At 27.9% G+C, this 23394-nt stretch overlaps 1 protein-coding gene across 2 annotated transcripts; it reads right to left on the minus strand.

The window, feature by feature from the left end:
• Positions 1 to 647: 647 nt before the first annotated feature.
• LOC132923704 (mucin-5AC-like) lies at positions 648 to 18750 on the minus strand. 2 transcript variants are annotated; one of them, XM_060987642.1, is made up of 11 exons: positions 18595 to 18750; positions 18179 to 18441; positions 17929 to 18027; positions 17409 to 17759; positions 3961 to 6919; positions 3548 to 3878; positions 3411 to 3481; positions 3008 to 3267; positions 2794 to 2927; positions 2386 to 2718; positions 648 to 2308 (listed from the first exon to the last, which is right to left on the minus strand). In XM_060987642.1, the coding sequence occupies exons 4-11, from the start codon at positions 17512 to 17514 to the stop codon at positions 2009 to 2011; spliced, it is 4494 nt and encodes a 1497-aa protein (XP_060843625.1). In that variant the 5' UTR covers positions 17515 to 17759; positions 17929 to 18027; positions 18179 to 18441; positions 18595 to 18750; the 3' UTR covers positions 648 to 2008. The 2 variants fall into 2 exon arrangements, with proteins under 2 accessions (XP_060843625.1, XP_060843624.1); XM_060987641.1 differs by having other exon boundaries at positions 18098 to 18441.
• Between the last annotated feature and the right edge of the window lie 4644 nt (positions 18751 to 23394).

Below are 23394 nucleotides of genomic sequence, written 5' to 3' on the forward strand. Positions count from 1 at the left end.
TGCATTATAGCGTTCGTTTTTTTTCTTTTGCTCTATTGACGGGATACTCTAGTATACACTCATATTATTGTAAGTCCGATAATTATAGCTCTGCTTAGAACTTAAAGTTATACATGAATTTACGAATAATTCAAGTTTTATCAAAAAATGAATTATTATACCTACATAGATGCATTATTTTATCATACAATTTTAAATAATATTCTAAAAATATATAATAGGTCTTCACTTAATTAAAAACATTAGAATAGTAATTGAATTAATTGAATTTTTAAATTATAAAATCACATGAAAATATCTATATTTTATATACGTTATCCTTATCTTAAAAGGTCTCCATTCTTTTTAATGGTTGATGAATTTAAACATTGGTTGTAAAATCGAAAATGACTGATAATTATAATAAAAATATTAAATTACCAAATATATGCGTAAATACGTAATATGGATTTCAATGTTTTCATAATTATTCGTAATTTTGTACTTTTGTCCACAATACTAAAATAGAGTTTGTCAAGTAGGAATTATTAATATTTAATATTGCGGGCTTATACAGATTTTTTACCCTTGTAGGTACCATTTTAAATTGGTAAATATTTCTGGAATCCAGGTATACAATTTCATAACTTTAAATAACATAAAAAATATTGCAATATATACATATAATATATTATAATAACAATAATTAGTTAACACAAGATATCATAAAAATTTACAATAATAATAATTCCATAGAAGTGCTATACTTGGAGAATAATTTAAATATTTTAATGGTAATTTTTATCAATGATACATTTATCATTATCAACACGATATTTTGAATAATACCGTGCTTAGTTTTGATCAATGTTTTAACTTTTAAGTTACGTAATTTATTTTAAAAAAAAATAAAATATAAGATTAGTATGAACCAAGAAAATTGAATAATAACTTAAATAATCATTTAAAAATGTGTTTTATTAAAATTACGTAATAATATATTATGTTTTTATGTACATACCTAATTTTATTTATAAAACAAATATATGAAAATAATTAAGACCGTAAAATTTAAAGTAGTTTTTTTTTAATTAAGTTTAATTTGAGTCAAACAATTACGGAATTAATTGTTGCTAATGTTATTTCATAAGCTATAAAGTATTTTTATTAATTATTATTAATTTGAACTTTAAATTAGAATATCTCCATAAACAAATGGCTATAGAAGGCTGATTTTAGAATGAATTTGGTTATACTGATATTAAATATTTAAACAAGTAATAAAGTACTAATAAAACTCTCATTTCTGATTTTATTTTATTTGTATGACTAAACACTTATCACCTAATTTAGCAGCCATTTAAAAATAAAATAAAATTGTACACTTGAGTGTGAACAGTACTTCAATTCCTTATTTGTATATTTAAAGTAAGAATAGTAAGATCAAACTTTTTTCACTAAACTGAGCATTCTAAAATTATTTGTTATAGAGATATACTAAGTTGAAGATAAAATTTGAACTAAGTATAGCACCTCTACAATATAATAATCGATATTTAGTGTTTGTAAAAAAATATATAAATAAAAAATAAAAATATATCGTGTAAAAGTAAAATGCTTAAATTCATAAGGTAATTTTTTTTAATAAAAATATACATATAATAAATTGTTTAATAATATAGTAAAATGAAAAAATCTAAAGAGGTATAAAAAGTAAGTATAAAATCACATAATATTTCGTTCGAATAGTTTTGTCATACAATTGAATTTACTTTCAGCAGTTGTTTGACTAGAGTTATACGTTGTATAAAATGATTAAATTATGATTCACTTCGAAGAGATAGTACCTATAACTTTAATACCTATATATTATTTTAAATAAAGTAATACAAAAAAGAATACAAAAATAATAAATGAGCGAGTATTATTATGTACACAGTAATACTTTTAATTTATCACTGGAAATTCTTAATAGGCATCAATCTAAATGGCAACTGAAAATTACGTTTTAGAAACGAATAAAAATGTATTAAAAATCGGTGTCGTAGTCGGGGTGATACTGCTGAGGTGGTTTCCTCGGTCCAGTTGTATAAGAAGCATTGGGATTATGGTGAGAGCTTGGATAATGATGATGCGATCGTGGACTTGCAACAGATGTGGCTTCACGGTGATAATGTCGTCTTTCAGCTCCGTAACCACTTGGATCTGTGCCGTAACCATAACCACTACCGCCAGTATAATATCCAGTTTGAACTGGTGTTAATGTCTGAGGGGACAACGCTGTTGATCGCCAACTATCATAATGACCACCGTGTTGTGTGTCTCGGTGCTGTAATTAATACATTTTCATAAAGGACATTTAAAACAAATTATAACATAGATATTTTCTTAATAACAAATTCAAACCTTTTTCCCCGCAATACTCGGTGGGACTTTGACTTTTTCGTGATCATGATCGGACCAAACCGCATCCATGTCGTACAAACGATCCACGTCTTCTAAATCGTCTTCGTCTAACATCATCATGTCATCATCAATCGCATAATTATCATAACCATATGAACTAATGTTATAGTTAGAATTAGAATGGGACGGTGGATGATGCATCATATGACGACTTCCAGTAGTTGGACCATTTTTACCCGTACCATATATATGTTGATTTTGATCATCAGCCATCATGGATGCTTGCAGGGTCGGTGGAGGTACTTTTTTATTGTTTTTATTACGACTTACGAGCTGTAAAATGTAAAAAAATAATATTAAAACGTTGATTTTTACCAAAAACACAATATTTTAAAAATATTTAAATACCACTGTTATGCCAAATATTAATACGAAAAGTAATGAAGCAAGGCCAATAACCATAACAGCTACAGCCCATTGTGGTAACCACGCGTCATCAGTTCCAGCGGTTGCTGTCACACTTCTAATAGGCTTAGGTAATACTAATAACAAAAAAGTTTAATATTAGTTATAATAGGTATATTGAAAGTTTATTATATTAAATAAATAAAATATTGTTTACCTATAAAGTCTGTACGTGCTGGGTCAACAGTAAACCTTCCTAATTTTAAATAAAGGCCTTCATAATCACCACCATTTCCGTATTGTAATGGTTGTGCGGATGATCCTAGATTTCCTTCTTTTTGTAATGTTTCATGAAATAGACGTCGAATATCAGCGGTACTGACTGTACGTCCAAGTTGATTAAGTTGCACGAAGAAATCAACGATAACCCCAGCATTTTTATCGGGTTTCCCATTACTGATTGCATTACTTCCAGGACTAATACACAAATTTAAATAGTAATAAGTTAAAATAACTCAACATTCTAATATATAATTTGGTAGATGATAATAAGTTACCAATGATGATAAATTATGATATTTTAAAATTTGTTTATTTTTGAACATAATTTATACACATACCTGAATGAATCGATGGTTATTGTCTTATACCATTTGCTCAATGCCGGTGATTTACTGTATACTTTATCTAGCTATATAATTAATTAACAATTTTAAATTATGTATATTATAATAATAATAAATAAATATAAACATACTTGGGTTTCAATTTCGTTTGCTAGTAACCTCCATTCTGCAGTATTGTGGTCTAATAACTCAGGTACCCATTTCTCTGACCCAGAACCAACTAATCGCACTGTACCAACAAGTTCACACACTGAATCATTTTCAGAACATTGGCCGGGTGTTGTAGTTGGAGGTGGTTTCATAGTAGTTGTGGTAGTTGTTGTAGTAGTTGTAGTGCTAGTAGTTGGCTCTAAAGTAGATGTCATAGCAGCTAATTCAGATGCTTTAGACTGTTGTAACAATTTTTCAATAGACAATGGTGTTGTTGATGGAGTAGACCAGCCAGTGAACTCAGTTACAACCCTGAAAATTTAATTGAGGTTATATACTTCTACATATTATAATAAAGAATAATCTTGAATTCTCAAATAAAAATAAAAATTACCTAACTGGCCATCCTTTCTGAATAGTAGGTGCTATAGTAACTGCAGCTTGCATTTTTTTACTAGAAGGCAATGGTTTCCTGGTTCCAGAACTATTTGTTCCTTTTCCACTATTAGGAAAAACTATTCCTGATGTACTACTAGCAATTGTTGTTGTAGTAGTAGTTAACGGAACGTCAGTCGTTGGTACAGCAGTTGTTGTAATCGATTCTTGCTCTTTATTTTTATTATTAGTTTCATCATTTTCAGTTGGTAGTTTGAATCCTGGTGGTAGTAATGAAGGTGACAAAACTTCAACAGGTTTAATAGCATCTTCTAATTTAAATCCTGGTGGTAATAGGGAAGCTAATGCTGAAGAGTCATCCACAAATTTAATATTCAAACCTGACGATTTTGCTTTTGTTGTAGTTGTACTGGGTGCAGTACTAGTAGAAATACTACTACTAATATCTTTTGGTTGAGAGCTACTAATGTTATTAGTAACTGGTGAAGGTGTTTCAGTTGTAGTTGTGGTTGTAATCGTCTTAGATTTATATGCTGGGGGTGGCTTTGGATTAAACCCAGCTGGAAGTAATCCACTAGTTAATAAATCGTCAAATTTAACAGAATCTATTAATCTATTTTTCTTTCCAACTTGAATTGAAGGTTTGGCTGTGCTGGTTGTAGTAATAGAAGCAACAGTAGTAGTTCTCTGTTTAGAAGGTACAAATTTTCGAACAAATGTTGTTTCTTTATCGGAGTCGTCCGATTCGTCTTCTTTTTCTTCTTCTTCTTTATCTTCGTCCTCGTCTTCTTCTTTGTCAGATTGTTTAGTAGTACTGGGAGCACTGGTAGTGCTAGAAGACGTGGTAGTGATGGGAGAACTGGAAGTAATAGGGGTACTTGTAGTAGTAGTTGTGGGGGCCATTGTACTTGTTAAAGTCTTGGTTGTTTTTTCAGTAGTTGGAGTAGTAAATGATGATATAATTACATCATTTCGTTTATCATCATTGTTACCACTACTCTGCATATCAGTCAAAATACGGCTACCATTATTTGTATTGGAAGAGCTACCGTACAATATACCATTTGAAAGTTCCGACTGAACTCTATCTAATTTATCAATGATACTTTCTACTGTTGTTGTGCTAGTAGTTGTTATTGTAGGTTTATTATTAAACCTGTGTTTTGTTGTAGGAGTAGGTGCTGTAGCCGTAGTTAACTCTTGCGCAGAATGATTCTTATTTGTTCCACCCCCTACCATTGACGACGATGATGAAACTGATCTACTAGTCTGTACACTTGCGACTACAACCCAACTTTCAGTAGTTACCATCGAACTATTATTATTTTTCTGATTTATTGTTACTGTAGACGATTGGTTTACAGATGGAATTTTTGTTTGTTTTTTATTTGATGGTATTTCAGTTGTTGTAAAACCTGTTGTTGTATGTTCTATATCTTCATATTCTTCATATTCTTCTACTATTTGCTGTTCTGTAGTAGTTGTAGGAGCTAATGTAGTAGTACTTGTTATTGATGGTTTTCTAGTGTTTATACTTTGAATTATTGCAGGGTTGTTCACAATTTTTTTCATCCGTTGTTGTTGTGGAATCGAAGTTGTTAAAGAATTTATTCTTGGTCTTAGGGCAGTTCTCAAGGTTGTAATTGGAACTGTAGGTGGTTGTGTCGTTGTCGTTATAGACTTTCGTGGTTGGAATTGACGCTTTTCTTCCACAGGTTGTTCTTCTTCGTCTTCTTCTTCCTGCTCATAATCTAAAGTATTCATTGTAGTTGTGGTTGTAGGAAACAATGATGATTTTCTACTTCTTACAGTAGTTGTCTGTTGTCTATTAACTGTTCCAAAAGATGCTGAAGGTTGCTGTGGCGCAGATCGTATAGTCGTAGAAGAAGATTCTATAAAAGATAAGGGACTAAGTGTAGTAGGCCGCCGATTTATCACCGATCCTGAAACTACTGCAGGTTGGTTTCTATTTCTAAAAACATTTGGCCCCGGTTGTGGCCTATGTGTAGTAATTATTGGTTGAGACCACGTTGGTCGATCATCATTGTCATCGTGTATCACTGTAAATCCAATAGCAGCTGGTTCTTGTTGTTCTTCTAAGTTAATAACTGAAGATGGCTCTGGTGTAGTTATGGGTCTTCGCTTAGGCTGTTGCTGTTGTGGTTGACCACGTCCACGTTTTGGTGGTTGGTTTTGTCTTTGATGGGTTAATTCTACAGTATCGTCTTTTATATTAATTCCATCTGCTGTGTCTTCATCGCTTACGACCACTAATTCTGTGTCAGCCGTTGTAGGATTCCACCATCTAATTCCCCCTGTGGGTGAAGGATTTCTAGAAACTGGTATCACTCCGTTAGTCTGAGATAAAGGACGACGAGAAGCATCACTATTAAAACTTTCTTGGCTCGATTGTTGTAATATTAACGAGGGTTGTGCATTTTGACGTTCATCAAAATTGTCTGTAGAATCTGATTGTTCTGTGCGTTGTTGTTGTTTTTGTTGTACAGCTGATCGAAATCGTTGTTGTTGTGAATTACTTGGAAAAAAATTAAACTGCTGTTGTGTTATTGGTTGTTGTTGTTGTTGTGGCGGTGATGATGGTGGACGCTGTGGCGCTTGTTGAAAGAAGGATGGTGGTGAAACAGCATCAACGAAACTTAAAGAACCTGAGTTTCGAAGTGGTTGAAACTGTGTTTGTTGCCCGTTTAAAATAAATGGCTGGACATTCGGTGGCCGTGAAAATGGTCCAGAATTTGTAAATGTTCCTGGTGGAAGCTGTTGTTGAGATGAAAAAAAACTCGATGAACTAGGATTAGATATTGGCGAAGGGTCAGCAGAAGATAGTCTACGTTGAGGTAAAATCAGTTCAGCACTATTTGCATCTTCTTGAAATTGTACTCGAGGTAAAGCGAAATTCCCATTATTGGACGGAGGCAAAAAGAATCTCTGCTGTTGACCTATAAACAACCGTACAATATACAGGTATATTATTTCTGTTGGTAGAATAGTTATGGTAATTTTATTTTCTAAACAATAGTACATAACAATAGAATAAACGTAATTGACATTTTAAGTATACGTGTAAAAAAATATTGGTCAGTTATTATAAAATTATAGGTCACATCATAACATTTTACTTAAGCTTATTAAAGATATTATTTCAAAAGAATATCTAAACTGGTAAAACGCACGTGTATTTTTTTAATGGCGGCACATAGAGAGAGTCGTGATGGAATTTCACTTGCAGGTGAAAATAATCACATCATATATTCCAGTAGTGTTTATACTATATACTGTATACTTAAAAAAACTATATGTAATAATGATAAGTTTCCCTCGTTATAAATAATATACCGTAGATGAAAATAGCTAATTAGTGCTTAGTAAATATAAGAATAATTCATAATGTACAGTAGTATTTTAGTTATTTTACTAAATTAAAATTATAATGATATATTTGATATAAAAAATAAAGTTACCTATTATAGTTACCTAAATTATATGAACATAGAATGTATATTTTTATTTTATTTAACTTATAAAAAAAAATACGTCTATCATTTACTACTAAATGTATTTAAATATTTAATGCACACTATAATTCCTATTAAACAAAATGAATCATCATAATTGTTTTATTTTATTCTGCTTATTTAATATTGATTGTAAAATTGTTAATTTAAATAATAAATACATAATACAGTATACATATTGTACAATTTATACACAAAATACAAATATATTAAACATATTTTTAAAAGAATTTAAATGCATAAATAAACTAGTGCTATAAAATATGAAGTGTTTACATAAATGAAACCCTGACATGAAAACTAATTGAAACCAGTAAATTATTCATATTAATATATATTACTTACATCAATCATTCAGTTTATAGTGAAAATAAATAAGAAGTTACAAGTTAAGAAGGCACTATACAATTAACCATACTATTAAGTTATTTACTGTGCCTTAGTCATAAAACGAATTACCAAATTAAATATGTATTTATATTAAAATGTAATGTAATTTAACTAATTTAGCTTAAAAACTTGAATAATATTAAAATAATTTAAACACCAGTTTTATAAATTATATAATCTAGGTACGAGTTATTAGTATTATGAAATCAATAAGCAAAATTATATTGAATAATTTCTATTATAAAATGTAATTTTATAAATATATTTAAATATTTATTAATTATTTATGTATAATTTATTTGAGTAGTTATAGATATAACTTTTGTATTCCAAAATTATTATATTAAATGTCAGAGCTTATTATTTAAACATGTTACGTATTCGTGATTTCTAATACATTTGGATGTTGTTTGTAATGGTTGTAAAATATGCAAGTTAAAACAACATTTTTGTACAATTTTGAAATTACTTACAAAGTTCAGGTTTACATATTTTTTATGTTTTTAAATATTTTTTTGAAAAATGGTAAAGACAATATATGAAAAATTTAAGTATTTTTGACGAATATTAATGCATATTTTCTTATGAGTATTTTTCTTCCTAAATGTTTTCTCTGTATGTTCACTGTGTGTTTTATAGCTTTTTTGGTAATTTTAATTGTTTATTATTCGTATGTTATTATTATACACATAGATTTCAAGTAAATTAAAACTAACAACATAACTTATACGTTATATAACCAATTATAAAAAAATGTATTAATTATATATTTTAATAAATAATAGGTAGATAATTACAAAATTATATTATTGAACAAAATTAACGAAATATTTTATAACATAGATAATTGTTCATAGAATTATAAGAAAAATTAGTCAGTCTTAGAGAAAATACGAAGTAAAAAAAATGTTTATAAATAGTTAATAATTTGCATAAAATAAAAAGTATTTCAATTTATTATTAATAATAAATAATAATTTATATGGTATCTAATAATTAATAACATATTTATTTAAATATTCCTTATACTTATAAGTATCTACTAAATAGGTAAATGTATAATTATAAATTTAAATATTAATAACTATTTGTAATTTGTATAATGTATAAAGTATATTCACAGTAACATGATTACTATTTTCCATTAATACTAAAATTGTAGATAACAAATTTAAAATGAGTGGCCAATTGTATCAAGATATTCACACACAATTAAACTGTTATCAAAAATATTAAATATTAAAATTATACCTATTATATTACTTAAAAATGCCTATCAATAACTAATAGAACGGTTTTAAAAACCTATTCTTTATCACATAACAATAAATTATTGAAAAAGACAATTTTCTGCCATTCCATGGTGTTTAAAAATACCTTAAACATAACAATCATTTGTTTTGTGCATCAACTTTTTAAATACTTTATGACTTACAAACTTTGTTGTATTATTATTTTGAAATCTACCAACATAATAAAAGTAAAACAATTACCTACATTTAAATTAATTATTATTATAAAACTTAATTTAAAAGTTGATGACATTATTGTGTTAATTCTTCGATGATAATTTCACACTAATTATTTACTGTTGGTGTTTTCGTTATGAGACTATACAGTGATAACGGATCTGAATTTCACAAGCTAATTCACGTTTATGTGTAGAAAGCTGAACATGATTCTACACATCAGACAAAATTCCAAAATAATTATAATATGTATTGAAAATAAAAACATTTTAAAATGTAAGCGAACGTATCAAAATAAATAATAAGATTAAATGTAAGAATAAATAGTATACGTTGTACCAATATTTTGACAGTATTTCATTACTCCTATAACATATTTTATATTATAGCATTCTCCAACGTCACACTTTTAATAAAAATCAAAATACTCGTAAATATTGAAATAAAAAAAAAATCCATTTTCAAGTCTACGCAATTCAAATTATTAGAATATGGAAAAACAATATTATAATATTAATTTTTATGTGTTAATAAACTTGAGTAATAAACAAGAAAGTTAATAAAATTAATGATAAATTTATAAGTAGTTAGTATCTAAAAATAAATAAAACTATAATCGTTTTTTGTAATTCAGAGTGAAATATGAAAAAAGTATGTATTATTGTAATATTTTGACACTTATTTTTTTAATAGTATCAATATCAAAAAACATTTAATAACATTCAATTTCAAGTTATTATCGACATAGTTTACTAACAATATACGTATATAGATATTACGTATTAAAGTAGGTAACTATATTTTTTTTATTATTTATATAGTTACTTTTATAATATATAAATTAAGAAATTTGAATGAAACATAATAATAATGATAATAATCGTTATTATTGTTATTATTATAGTTGCCCTATATTATTATTTATTAAATACCAAGTGAAAGTGTGATAGACGAAGGTTACTGCATCACCACAAACAAATTTTTAACAACAACGGTTCAACTGTTATTATAATACTTTATACGCATACCAGTTGAAATTGTAATGCATAATATTAATATATACCTATTATTCATACATAGACTTTATATTATATCGAACCTAACTATTGTTAAAAATATAAAATACCGTTTAGTTTTAATAGATGTAAATTTTAAGACAGCACGTGCGTTCATAATAGAAAAATGTAACCCCTCGAGACATTTTATAATATCTTATAACAACAGAAAAACGCGAGGCGAAAACGATAATAATAGATGATGATTGTTTATTGGTTTCAAATGGACTGATTGAATATAAAAATCTAAATCGATTTTCAGAATGACCACATGCTGGCGTGGAATAGATAGGTACTATAGTTGATGTTATGATAGAATAATTCCGACCACCCAAAGACGATTACAAAAAAAAAAAGTCAACGACTTTAATTATTACAATCGCGGAGCAATTAAAACGGCTCGCTGGTCACAGCCGGAATTAATTGTTCTTGCCTCTGTCTCGGTTTATTATGAATTATTATATTATATTATATTACAATATCAACTCCGTTGTAGTATTACATGAATTAACGGCAACCAGAATCCCTTAATGTGAAATTCTAATAACAACGATAATTAATACTTTTAACGGTTTAATGTTTCGGAGCAGACACATGTTTTTGACCTTTTTTTAACAAAACTGTCATACATGCACACACGTGCATATTATAAACAATAATACAATATAAAATAACATTATTATCCATATTAGATAATGGAAGAGAAATAATACAATAATTTTAGGATACTAAGAATTAATCTTTTACCATACTTTCATTGTATTTTTAATATTTACAATACCTAAATTAAAAATACAGTAAAAAAACTAAAGTAGGTAAATCGTTAAACGTTGTATTATATGTATGTTACAATAATTTAAAAAGGAAGTGGTTGTATTTCACAACAGTTATACTATTACTTGTAAGTTTGGTTAGTTCTTATGGTAGCCAAGGTTGTTCAGTTACTAAAGATAATTACTTAATATTTAAATTGTATTAATGCTATTACTGTAAACCGGTATTAATATATATAATATTGTATATTAATTTAGGTATTATAGATTATTTTATAAATTAATAAGTTTTACATCCAGATTTATCGTGGCATTATGTGCTATATTTTTTCTAATTATTTAAAGTAAACTGAATATATGTAATATATCTCTGTGACGTAAATTTAAAGTTGCTAATTGTTGCACTTAAAGGTCTTTCAAAAATTAAAAACTACTTATTTTATATATGTCAAAACTTTAAATTTATAACTCTGCCGTTGAAATTTATAGATTTACAAATGCATCTCAATTTATTCAACTATACATAATATAATTCTTATTTTTTGTGAAGAATATTTTTTATTCTTTCCATTCTAAAATGTTATCCTATTACGTGTAATTGAAATTAATATAGATAGCACTGATAGCAGTATATACGTATATAGAACAATATAAGTATAAGAGCACTAACAGCTTTATACCTCCCTTTAAGTTTAGCAATACTGAATTCGACTGATTAAATTGATCTAATGTACCATAGGAACAAAGACTGATCCGACTGACAGTTACAAAGTAAAGTATAATACATTTTGACGTTTTAACAAAAATAATTTGTACATTTTATCAACATCTATCATCTTCCATTTCATCTAACCACTTGTGTCAATTATACCGGATTGTTATGGCGATCGCCAATCTATAATGTAATTTGCAATCAGATCTGAGAAATAACAAAGAAACCTGTTTTTCGTCTTTTCTTATAACATAATATTATAATTTTATAATACATTGAAAAATACTATTATATATATATTAATACTTTGTTATTAAATCGTAAAATATGCATAATCTGTTTGAAAAAAAAATAATTAGAATAAAAAATATGTTCCCTATACATAATAAGTGGTATGACTCAATAGTATATGTAGTATGTACCTACCACCAACCCGCATCGTATTGTGCTGAACGCATTTGAATTCAGCGAGAAACGATGAAAGAAAAAAAATTATTTATTTAAAAATTGTAAAGTTAATATCATTTTTTACAATTAAGGTAAGTATACGTTAAGAAATTGTATTTAAATAAGAAATGTACACATTTTTCGTGATTGTTTTTGGAACGTAAGATATAATAAAATGTCACTTTATTACGAGTTATAAATTATAAGTGTTATAACATTATAACCAACATAATAATACTTTGTCATCCCATCAAATACAATCTTCAAGAATCCTTTGCATTGTTTTAGGGAATCAGCCTTTCTACAATGGTGATGTCATCGTCATTACACGAATATAATAGTAATAATAGTCTCAGTGTCTCTAAACTGCACATTAACCTGTAGTAAAGATATTCTTAACGGCGGCGATGTGCCGACTTACAACCGTGGGTATAATTTTAAATAGACTAAATATACTTAAATCGATAGTCATTTTAGGCCTGGAGATATTCGAAGAACACATTATAGCGTTTCCTTCATTAATTTTTAATGTTGTACTGTGCGCAGTGCCATTAACCGGATGAATGATGGTGGCGACTCCGGGCGCGATTAAATAATGACGTTTACTTTTAAAATCATTTTTTTTTTCAACTTTATCTACACAACACGCCAAAACACGTTGCCAATGGCCGATATACCTATAGGTAGAAACAGAATACCCTCGGCTGGTCCTTGTTAGGTAAGTCGCGGCATGACGAAACGTGTTGTGTATTTTTTTTTCCGATTTTATTTAGAGTTTTCCGCCATCGACGTTGTTTCCTATAGCTATGTATGTACGTATAACATCACCATTGTCGGCGTAACGCTACATATAGGAATATAAGTGTTAGGTATATTTTGTTGAAATATGTCACGACAAAATATGTCCATCAATGTATATTGCGCAATTCATCTGCCGTTTGTACGCGCGGTGTTCCTGCTTTTTGTGTCAAATGCGTATTATTTTTGTGCAAATATTATATTATGTGGCGGGGGTGTGAATGGTACCTGTGTATACATGCCGTGTATTTATTATTACACAACAATCAGTTCGAAATTGCGCAATGGATCCATTATAGTGGGATTACAGGACTAAAAAAGTAACAGATACGGTTAAATAAAACGAACTTTTATGAGATAATCTATGACACATTGTATTATTAATGTCTCAAACGTTCCCAATAGAACATTACCCTCGATCGGTGTTGTAATGAATACAGGTATGAAATGATTTATAAAAAAAAAGTGATATTACCGACATTTTAATTAATCGATTTATGTACATAAAAAGTCCATGTTTTTCTTCGTATTATGAAAACATTACGAATAATATTAAAATAAAGTATATTATACAAATCCCACGATTACTTTTTCTTTTAATTATCAAACTCAATTGAATAATTTTGTAAGTATATAGCTACCTAGTAACGAAGAAACTATGTTTTCGATTAACATTGATTTTATCATTACAATGTTTTCAAATTTATAAAATATGCAAAAATCTTATCTATAATGTGTTAAAAAAAAAATTCAAAGAAATAATAATTGTTCGCCTCATGTGCAATTACATTGTTGTTGGTATTACATACTATTACAACACATGGATACTGAAACAATGATTTTAAATGAGGCTTGGATTTTGTAGTAAATGCTTTTTTGGCGGGAGGTATTATAATTAATTTCATATCTTTCCAATTGTAACAAAGTAAACTTTATTTTGATTTACTCTCTAAATTTTTTCCCTAAAATGTACTTGTTTGCTAATTTTTGCATCATTTATTGAATAATATTCACGAAAATGTCATATATTTCTTTAATTGTATTATATTAACCAAATTACCTACTTATATTTGTCATAAGAACAAGTAACATATGTTCACATTAAGTCTTCGAAATAATTATTTCATTTGTCGATATGGTATAAATGGTATAAAAAATGCAGTAATTGATCTGTAGATGGAATAACTATTATAGGAATACAGGTTTTGTGGTTTTAATTTAAAGTGAACGTTTCTTTATTTTTATAAAGTCAAATAAAAATAATTTTTTTTTTGACAAGCATAAAATATTAAATACCTAAATGTTTTTTTTATTTCTTCAGCAATTATAATTTCTAATAAATGCATTTTTAACGATTTATTTTGTTATAAAACCCTAGCTCTGATAATAACCATTCGCGGACGAATTGAATATACTGAGTGAATTATAATTATATAGGTATAATAGTTAAATACTAGGTACTGAAACGATCAAGGAGCTGGTTCGCGATGACTAATGCAATAGGTAGGTATACCTACTCGCAGAACATGTTAGTTTAAGTTTTTAAATATTTTCAAACGCATCGAATCTAAATAGTAATAATAATAACTGTTCGGTTAGCCACTCGGCGCCACACGCCTTATACCGTCGCGCAATAATATCATCAAAACATAATAATAATATTATTCATGTGGTGTTCGTTCGTATTGTAATGTGTCTAGGACTGGTTGTTTCCTGAATTCTGAAATTCCATTACCGCGGACTACGGTCCACGGCCTCGCGAGGCACCTCCACCGTTACTATCGCGCAATGCCGTCGGTATTCTGTGCGAGGGCGGCCGTCGTAACAAAGTGAAAGTAAAAGTATATTGTAAATCGCATTCGATATAAAATCGTGGCAACGTCGTAACACACATACTTCTCGGCTATATCATACACCTGCAGTACGCTATAGAGGAATGTATATAGGCACTATATATGCTTAAGACGGCTTGGCAACCTGGTGGTGTATAGTTGTATAGGTATACAATTCTTAAAGTCGTTGCCGTCACGAACCAAGGACACCCATCGCATACATGATACATATTATAGCTGTAGGGCGATGCCCATTTCATAATTAGTCAAAAATCGTTATTTATTTATTATTATTATTTAATTTTTTTTTGTTGTTGTTTTTTATAAGAGATAATATTAATATTATGTACTGTACAATTTGATACAATAAATGTATATCGCATTATTCGCATTATAAATTATAATCCATTACATACCTACGTAAAACTCACCATCATTATTGTGTTACGTTTATGGTTATTATGTACGAAATAGCACTTTAGATGAATATTATTAAGTTTAGATACCGCAGGATGTGGTGTATAGCGAACAATTATTACTTGATGAATAGTTAAGAACTTAATTGCGTACCTGCAGCAATACACATGCGCGCGTGCACAGTGCGCATACGAATAACGTTTGCACATTTTCTTTTTTTGTCTTTTCAATTTTCCCACACATGAGTACATAACAGGTTGGGGAGGAAATAGTAATTGAAAAACGTTGTCACCACTTCCATATAAGTTAAATAGCAATTATAATATTATTTATAGAAAATCAATCATTTATGGATGAACTACTGAGGAAACTGGACAATATTTAGCATGTTCGAAAATCTCGTATTAATATGGAATATAGACAAAAAGTTTGTCAATTCTATTGTCAACAGATTGCTTGACATTGACGATGAAATCATCCAATGGCTCAGGACCGGCGCTACCTATTGTAAATCCCCGTGAAAATTATAATTGCGAGTCTTTTTTTCTGTTTATAGGTTGTGGTCCATTTTTTTTATTTATCATTTTAAATTCTTGTCCAATCTCATCTTGGTTTATTTTTTGGTAAAACTTACACTACATAATACTCTATTCTATTGAGTGCTATATAAAACTTTTTATCTTTAAATATTCACAAACAAACTATATTATAAACAGTTGGAACAATACTTTATATTTATTATTCACTGATAAAATATAAATTTATTTACACGTAAATTAATTATTTATTAAGTAAGGTACTAATATCGTATTTAATAAAAATAAAGTATACAAGAATTAAAATATTTTTTCTTGACTTATAAGACACAAAAAATATCATGTTATTTTAATTTTATGTCTTTAAAATCCAACACGTTTGCTACTTCTTTTTCTGAGTCAACTGTAAGCCAGGTCAGTCTGTTTTTTTTTTAAGAAATGTTATTTCTAAAGTAGTTTTTAATTATAAGAAAAGTTTCTTTCAGCAGATTCTGAGGTTACTGATATTGTTAGTACGATTAAAAGAGAAACTTCGGTGTCAGGAAATGTACGAAGCATTGTCTTTAAGAAAGTTAGTGCTTGTACTATATTAGTATATTTTTCAATTGCATTTCGAAATACTTACAACTCTTCAAATAATTCAGAGGAAACTATATCACAAGAATGGTATCACCTAAATAGTTCTGCAAATCTAAGTAGTTTTCATCGAATCTTCATTAGCTATTGCTCAAAGTTCACTAATATAGTACAAAACACCAAACTTGTCAGTATAGATTTTAAATTGCATAAATCTTAGTATAGAATATAATATTATTTTACTAAATAAGATAGATGAGAGCCTCGGCCGGTAAAAGCGTTTGATACAATTATAAATAATAAAGACGAGCGTGCATACGATTATTATTTACGCCAAAATATGACTAAATAGTACATAATATCTAAAAATATTATATTTCCAGTTATTTGTTACCAATATACATTTTTGACGTACTTCTAACTTCTAAGCACGAGCCCCTAGATACTCCCCCCCCCACACACACACACACACACACACACACACACACATTACACCGGTTCTGCAATGGCTATAGTATAAGAAAAGATTACCAGCTTATTTGTATTTATGTATTTAATTTAAGAAATAAATAATCAATTAAATGGTTTGAGAATTTGAAGTACCTACTTAGGTACATAGGATATAAACGTACTAATGACAATAATTTAAATCCAATAAGGGTAGTTCATTGATATTATCTAAAATGTTTTGATAACACTGTCTAATTTTTTATTATTATTTACCTAAGCAATAAAATATACTATATAATAGTAGCATATAAATAGTAGTACCATATATGTAGCTATAATAACTGACCAGTGGCCACCATAAGTAATAGACATATACCTAACTATTATTTAGCTAAAGACAATAGGTATTTTATAATTTTTTTAAAAATGTACATGTGGTAAACAGAAGTACAACGTACCTTGTGCTGTTGTTGTTCCCGCAAAAGCCAGTAAAGTAGCAGAGAAGATGATGACCAATACCGACATTGTTAAATTGTGTTCTGGATAAATTGTGTTTTGTTTCATACTTTTAAACAAAACTCGGAGCACGTCATGCAATATATATCAAACACAGGTGTTTTCCTCGATTCCGATGATGAATCCAGTACATTTTATAGTGCAGATTATTTCGTCATAAACTTGTGGTGGCGATGACACCATCTGCGTTTCTGTATGTCGTCCGCTTGTCGGCGAACATTGTGAACTTATGTGTCAGCGGCAATGACCTTATAACCTTCTGGGACTCTTGACCACCGGTGATGTCGATAATACTGATAATACGATCAATTCAAATGTTAATTTACAAAAAAAAAACAGAAACCGTCTTTTAAAAAAACTTTAAGCTCGCTAACACTTGTGGCGATATATAGTGGCTTTCAAATTATAAATAAGAGAGAAAACGGAGACAAGACATCGATTATTATTATAATATTTTCTTACGGTTGCAGATGTTTGTAGCCGTACACTGTAGAATGGTTGTTTCTTGCTCGGTAAAGTATATTTCTGATTTTACTCGAGAGAGACGCACTAATGGTTATGCTACAACAATAACAAATTCACACACGTTACATTCAAATATCATGCGCAGAAAATATAACGGGTAACGTACATAAAGGTAAGTATATTACTGTCTGATAAAACCAATCATATAGAGAAAGCGCGAATATTATTGAATAAAACAAATATTTACCGTCGTCATGTACACTAAAAAAATAAAAACTTCTTTGGATCGCCGTACGCTGGCTAAGACTGCAGAGTCAATGTCTGTACGGTGTAATGGTCGAGCGCGGCGGCGGTGGAAGTGGCGGTGGCTGAGGCAGTACCGGCGGCGGTGATGGTGGTGGTGGTGGCCGTCGAGGCCGAAGCGTTGTGTAACAGCGTCGCACGCCTTCGCTATCGTCGTTCGGTCGCCGACGTCGAGAAACGAAAGGAGAAGGAGCGTTCGGGTATCTGCTGGTGTAATAATAATGTGAAAATGTTATATCGATACTATTATTATTATTATTATTATTATTATTACTATTACTATATCACTATTATTATTATTGTTGTCATTATTATAATGTGCCCGAACATAATACAACGATGAAAGATTAAAATGTATACCTATATACAGAAAAGGCTGTGCGACGCTGGTGACGATGACGGCTGCGTGCAGTGGGTCTCGTCGAACCGACGATGTTACTAACCTTTAATACAACAATAATTATTATGATATCATTATATTCTTCTGTAGATACGCGACAAGAACTGCAGCGACTCGAGTATTATATAGTGATGATATTATGAAGGATTTATAAAGCGCGCGATAGGTGTAATAATTGTATCTCGAGTATAGGTGTCTGTGCGTACGAATATGCAGCGACGACGACGACAATGACGAGAAGATTTTCTGCATGCAGCTCGGGGAAGGAGAAGAATATTAATATTAGCGGTCACTGCGTGTAGTTAACATTTTAAAAATAGAGAAGTGGTAATACAATATTATTCAGATGTATATATTATGACGTGTACCGCCCAACTGTATTATTTTATTATATAAGATTACATATTATTATTATTATTATTAATATATACGAAAAGCAAATCCATTCCGCCCAAAACCCCATTACCAAATGTCAGAAAACATTATTGCCGTACGAGTAGATATAAGTACGTCATATTATAGATATGTAACGAGCGGACATAATATATGTTAGTAATATATATATTATAATGTGTAAACACGAAACGCGTTGAATTTTCATTCTTAAGTAGCCACATTTTTTTTTCCTATTTGTTTTAATAATAACACATTTTTTTCGGTAGATTTAACTATTTTTTACAAAAAGAAATTAAAAACCTTATAAATGTATAAACCAACATTAATATAAGCTTTTGAAAGCCCTCGCCTACATATTTTATAATACTTAAAGTTCTCGAGTTTTATCATAGTGAAAACATTTTATTTCTATGACCATTGAGTCAAGCATTATACATTATAGGTGTACTAGCTGGAGTACCATATGAATCGTAATTGTGCTTTCACATTAGATTTTGATGATACGGTTGCGCTCTTATAAGTTTTAAGTATCTACAACTACTTTAAGCAATAAAACGTACCTACTTTAATCCAAAATTTAAAATAGTGAAAATTATAAAATATCAACTACTTTATTATAAATACAATGTAAAAACAACAGGTTTAAATAAATATACATAATTTTTTTCCTCAATAATAGTTAATATTTAACGTTATTTAAACAATAAAATGTATAGATTATACGAAATTTATTTTGTAAATACATCAAACTTTGCTGTCAAATTCACTATAACATACAATAAATTGTTCACGTTTTAAGCATATATTTTACACTAATACTATTGATAGTAATTTATTTATTATTTATTTTAATAATTTGGTCAAACTCAAAAATTTATTCGACCTGAAAAAACGAATGCGTTTGATTTTTATGTGACTAATATAAATATACCCAAGCACAAATAAATAATGTAAGTATTTTAAATTTCGCATTGAGAACCCATTTTTACAAAGAATACAACAATAATGAATGTACCCTTTTCTAAAAATGTATATGTTTTAACTATTTTTAATGTTTATAGACTATTTTTTAGATTCATTCTAGCAATATAGTTCGATAACCAAAAAGGTGTATAATAGCTATATAATTGTACTATGGTGCTTAATTTAATTATCTTAAACGAGAAACGTGTAATATTTCTATTTTAGGTTTAACAAATTCGAAAATTAACTTGAAAATATCATTAAAGAAAGCAATGACTGTAGAGTAATTTGTCCACCACTGTGAGGTATATAGTATAATTACCAATACTTTTTAACGTTGATGTTCAATTAATTATTATTTATTTTACACTTGAATAACCGGTATTAATATGCATGAGATAATTATCAATAAAGTGAAAGAAGCGAAAATATTGTATGAAATAATAATAAAAAAGAATACGAAACTCTCGGCAAAAAGTACAAGTATAGTTATAATAGTAATTAAAGGTAAAATAATAAAATATTAATAATTTAATAATTGCAGTAATTGAGTAATCCATAACTCAATCGATAGAGCTGACAATGTAAAGCACTAAAAATCATATGACATGTATGCACTGTTGCACTATGTAATTAAAAAAAATTATAAAATGTAATTAAAATAACAACGAAAAAATGAACGAATAAAATTCATTATTTTTATTCATTTTCTATAATCATAAAACATGTTAAAAATATCCTTAAATTTTTAAAATTAAAAAAATATAATATAATTGTAATATGAATGTAACATAATTTAAATACTTTAATCTTTAAATAATATTAAGACTTGACACTGTAACTAATGGCTAAGTTGTAATAAAAATCAAAAAAAAGAAAACATGTAATATACTTCCAATATCAATATAATTTTATAACTATATATATATACAGTTTATTGACGAGTTCAATTTTTGGTCTAACAATTTTATAACCTTTAAAAGACAACTTTGATATTTTCGTATTTTAATGAATATCTATACGTGTTTTACCTACCTATATAATACCTAGTGAATACATTTAAATATTAAAATAATATTATATGCGTTGAATGTCTCATCTATTTAAATACTAAATGAATAATGCCCAACAAGGTATTTATTAGAAATAATAAGACTTACACACTCTAATCATAATTTTAAAATTGTCAGTATTATAAATTAGAGAACAAATTTTAATGTAATAAAAAATCATTATATGCACATATATAATACATGGATCAATTTTTCTTATTATGATTTAAAATAAATACATTTCATTTCAATTAGAAATATATAAATAGATTTACAACAAAGGGAGACAAAATACAAAATATAAGTATTGACAGTGTGGTGCACTAATCTTAATTAGTTCAATTTAATACGGTAGTATAATATTATTATTTATTAAGTATTATACATTATTATACATTTTAATACATTCAAATAACAACTGGGGGTGAGCAATTTCCTATACTTAAGTGTTTTAAACATTAATTGAATATAATAATATGGTTATAAATATACCTATATTATGTACATTAAATCCTGGTAGTCTTATATTAAAACGTCAAGTATTTAAGATCTTAATCAACAAATGCAATTAAAAACACCGATGAACTCGCTCTACTATATAATTGTAGGTTTCAAGTTCATCTCGCCATGAATAGACCCATGTAATGGATGAAAACAATGATAAATCGTTGTACCTATATATAAAATAATTATGAGCAAATATGGTGTATAGTAAAGTAAAGTAAAATACTATTAAAAAAATTTCAAGTCCCCAAAAATGTATTTGAATTATAATTAAATAATTAAAATCAGTAATTTTTTGTTTAAATATCCAATTTCATTGAAATTTCAAATTAATAAAAAAAAAATTTGAAAATATAATTGGAATTTTATATATCATTAAAAACTACTTGTGAGTAACACTTTGTTAATTTTTTAAAAATTTTACCAAGCTCAATCAACGTAATCAACAAAAAAAAATTAAATTTGTAAAATGCCTAAAAGTAGCTTAAAATTAGCCTAAATAATTTGAAAATATTATTAAGTACAGAAAAATTCAAAAAAATAATTTGAGAAGAAATGAAGAGGAAATTTTTAAGTTTCTATACTTATAAATTAATATATTTAAATTAAAACAAAACAATTTTAACAATTTAATTATAAATTGTTATTTTACGTGTGAACATATCTAATACTTCATTATTTAAAATTCAATCATTTATAAATAATAAACGTGACTTAACGCTAAACTATTATATTTTATTTCATAATAAACAACTTATGAACCTATTCTCACCGATCTACGATAAATAAATAATATCTCAAAAGTTAATATCCATAATAATATGATATAAATATATTAAACTATTATAACAATTTAATATTAATAAATAATAATACAATAAATGCCGTTTTTATTTTCGGAAAAAATATTTCAACCAACCGTGGTATCACTAATTGCAAAATAATAAGTTACTATATAACCAATATCAAAATACATATTGTGAAATATACTTAGTAATAAAAGCTGACAACTGTCTTCACTCAGTTGTTTTTTATTTATTCGTTTTTTTTTTAAATTTAAAATAAACACGTACGTATTACAAACCACAATAATTTAATTAATGACGAATTAAACTCCGCTGTAAAGCAAAGTGGTTACCTTTTCACACTTCTCTCGCCCACCGAATATTTTGAAAAGTACTGGGAATTTTTATTTCCCAAAAGTACCAACTAAATCCAATTTGCTACCAAAAACCTCTCTCGAAGTTGAAAATCGAAGAAGTTTTATTGCTATAAAAGATGCAAAACAAAAAATAATAAAAATAAAATATTATCGCTCCATTCAATATATATAAAACTCTGACTGTATTTTTGATATTTTTGAAATAATAAAACTATTATACTACATTTTCTACAAGGGTTCGGTATTAAAATCAAAATATAATTTACTATAAATAATTATCAAGAAGGACAATTACATAATTGGTCCAATTTCATTGGAAGAATAACCTTATAAAAAAATTATTTCAAGCTTTGTATTGAATATATATGAACTAAAAAAAATGTAAACATGTATAATTAATTGTCATATGCTAATATTAATTCAAAAAACCAAAATATTTTAATAACTATATAATTGTTTAAAAAATGATAATATAAATATTTGAGTAATAGTTCAAATCTTTATAAATATTAATTTTTATTCACAACAAAATAACACAATCAATTTTGTTAAAAAAAACGGGTTTTCCATAAAAGTTTTCATTTTTCTTTATTTTCCAATAATGATAGTACCTACCAAGCCCGGATTAAGGGGAGCCAAGGGGCATGGGGCATGGGAGCCGGGCCCACAACAGATATCAAACA

This window comes from Rhopalosiphum padi, chromosome 3 (assembly GCF_020882245.1).
Source record: "Rhopalosiphum padi isolate XX-2018 chromosome 3, ASM2088224v1, whole genome shotgun sequence".
NCBI lineage: Eukaryota > Metazoa > Arthropoda > Insecta > Hemiptera > Aphididae > Rhopalosiphum > Rhopalosiphum padi.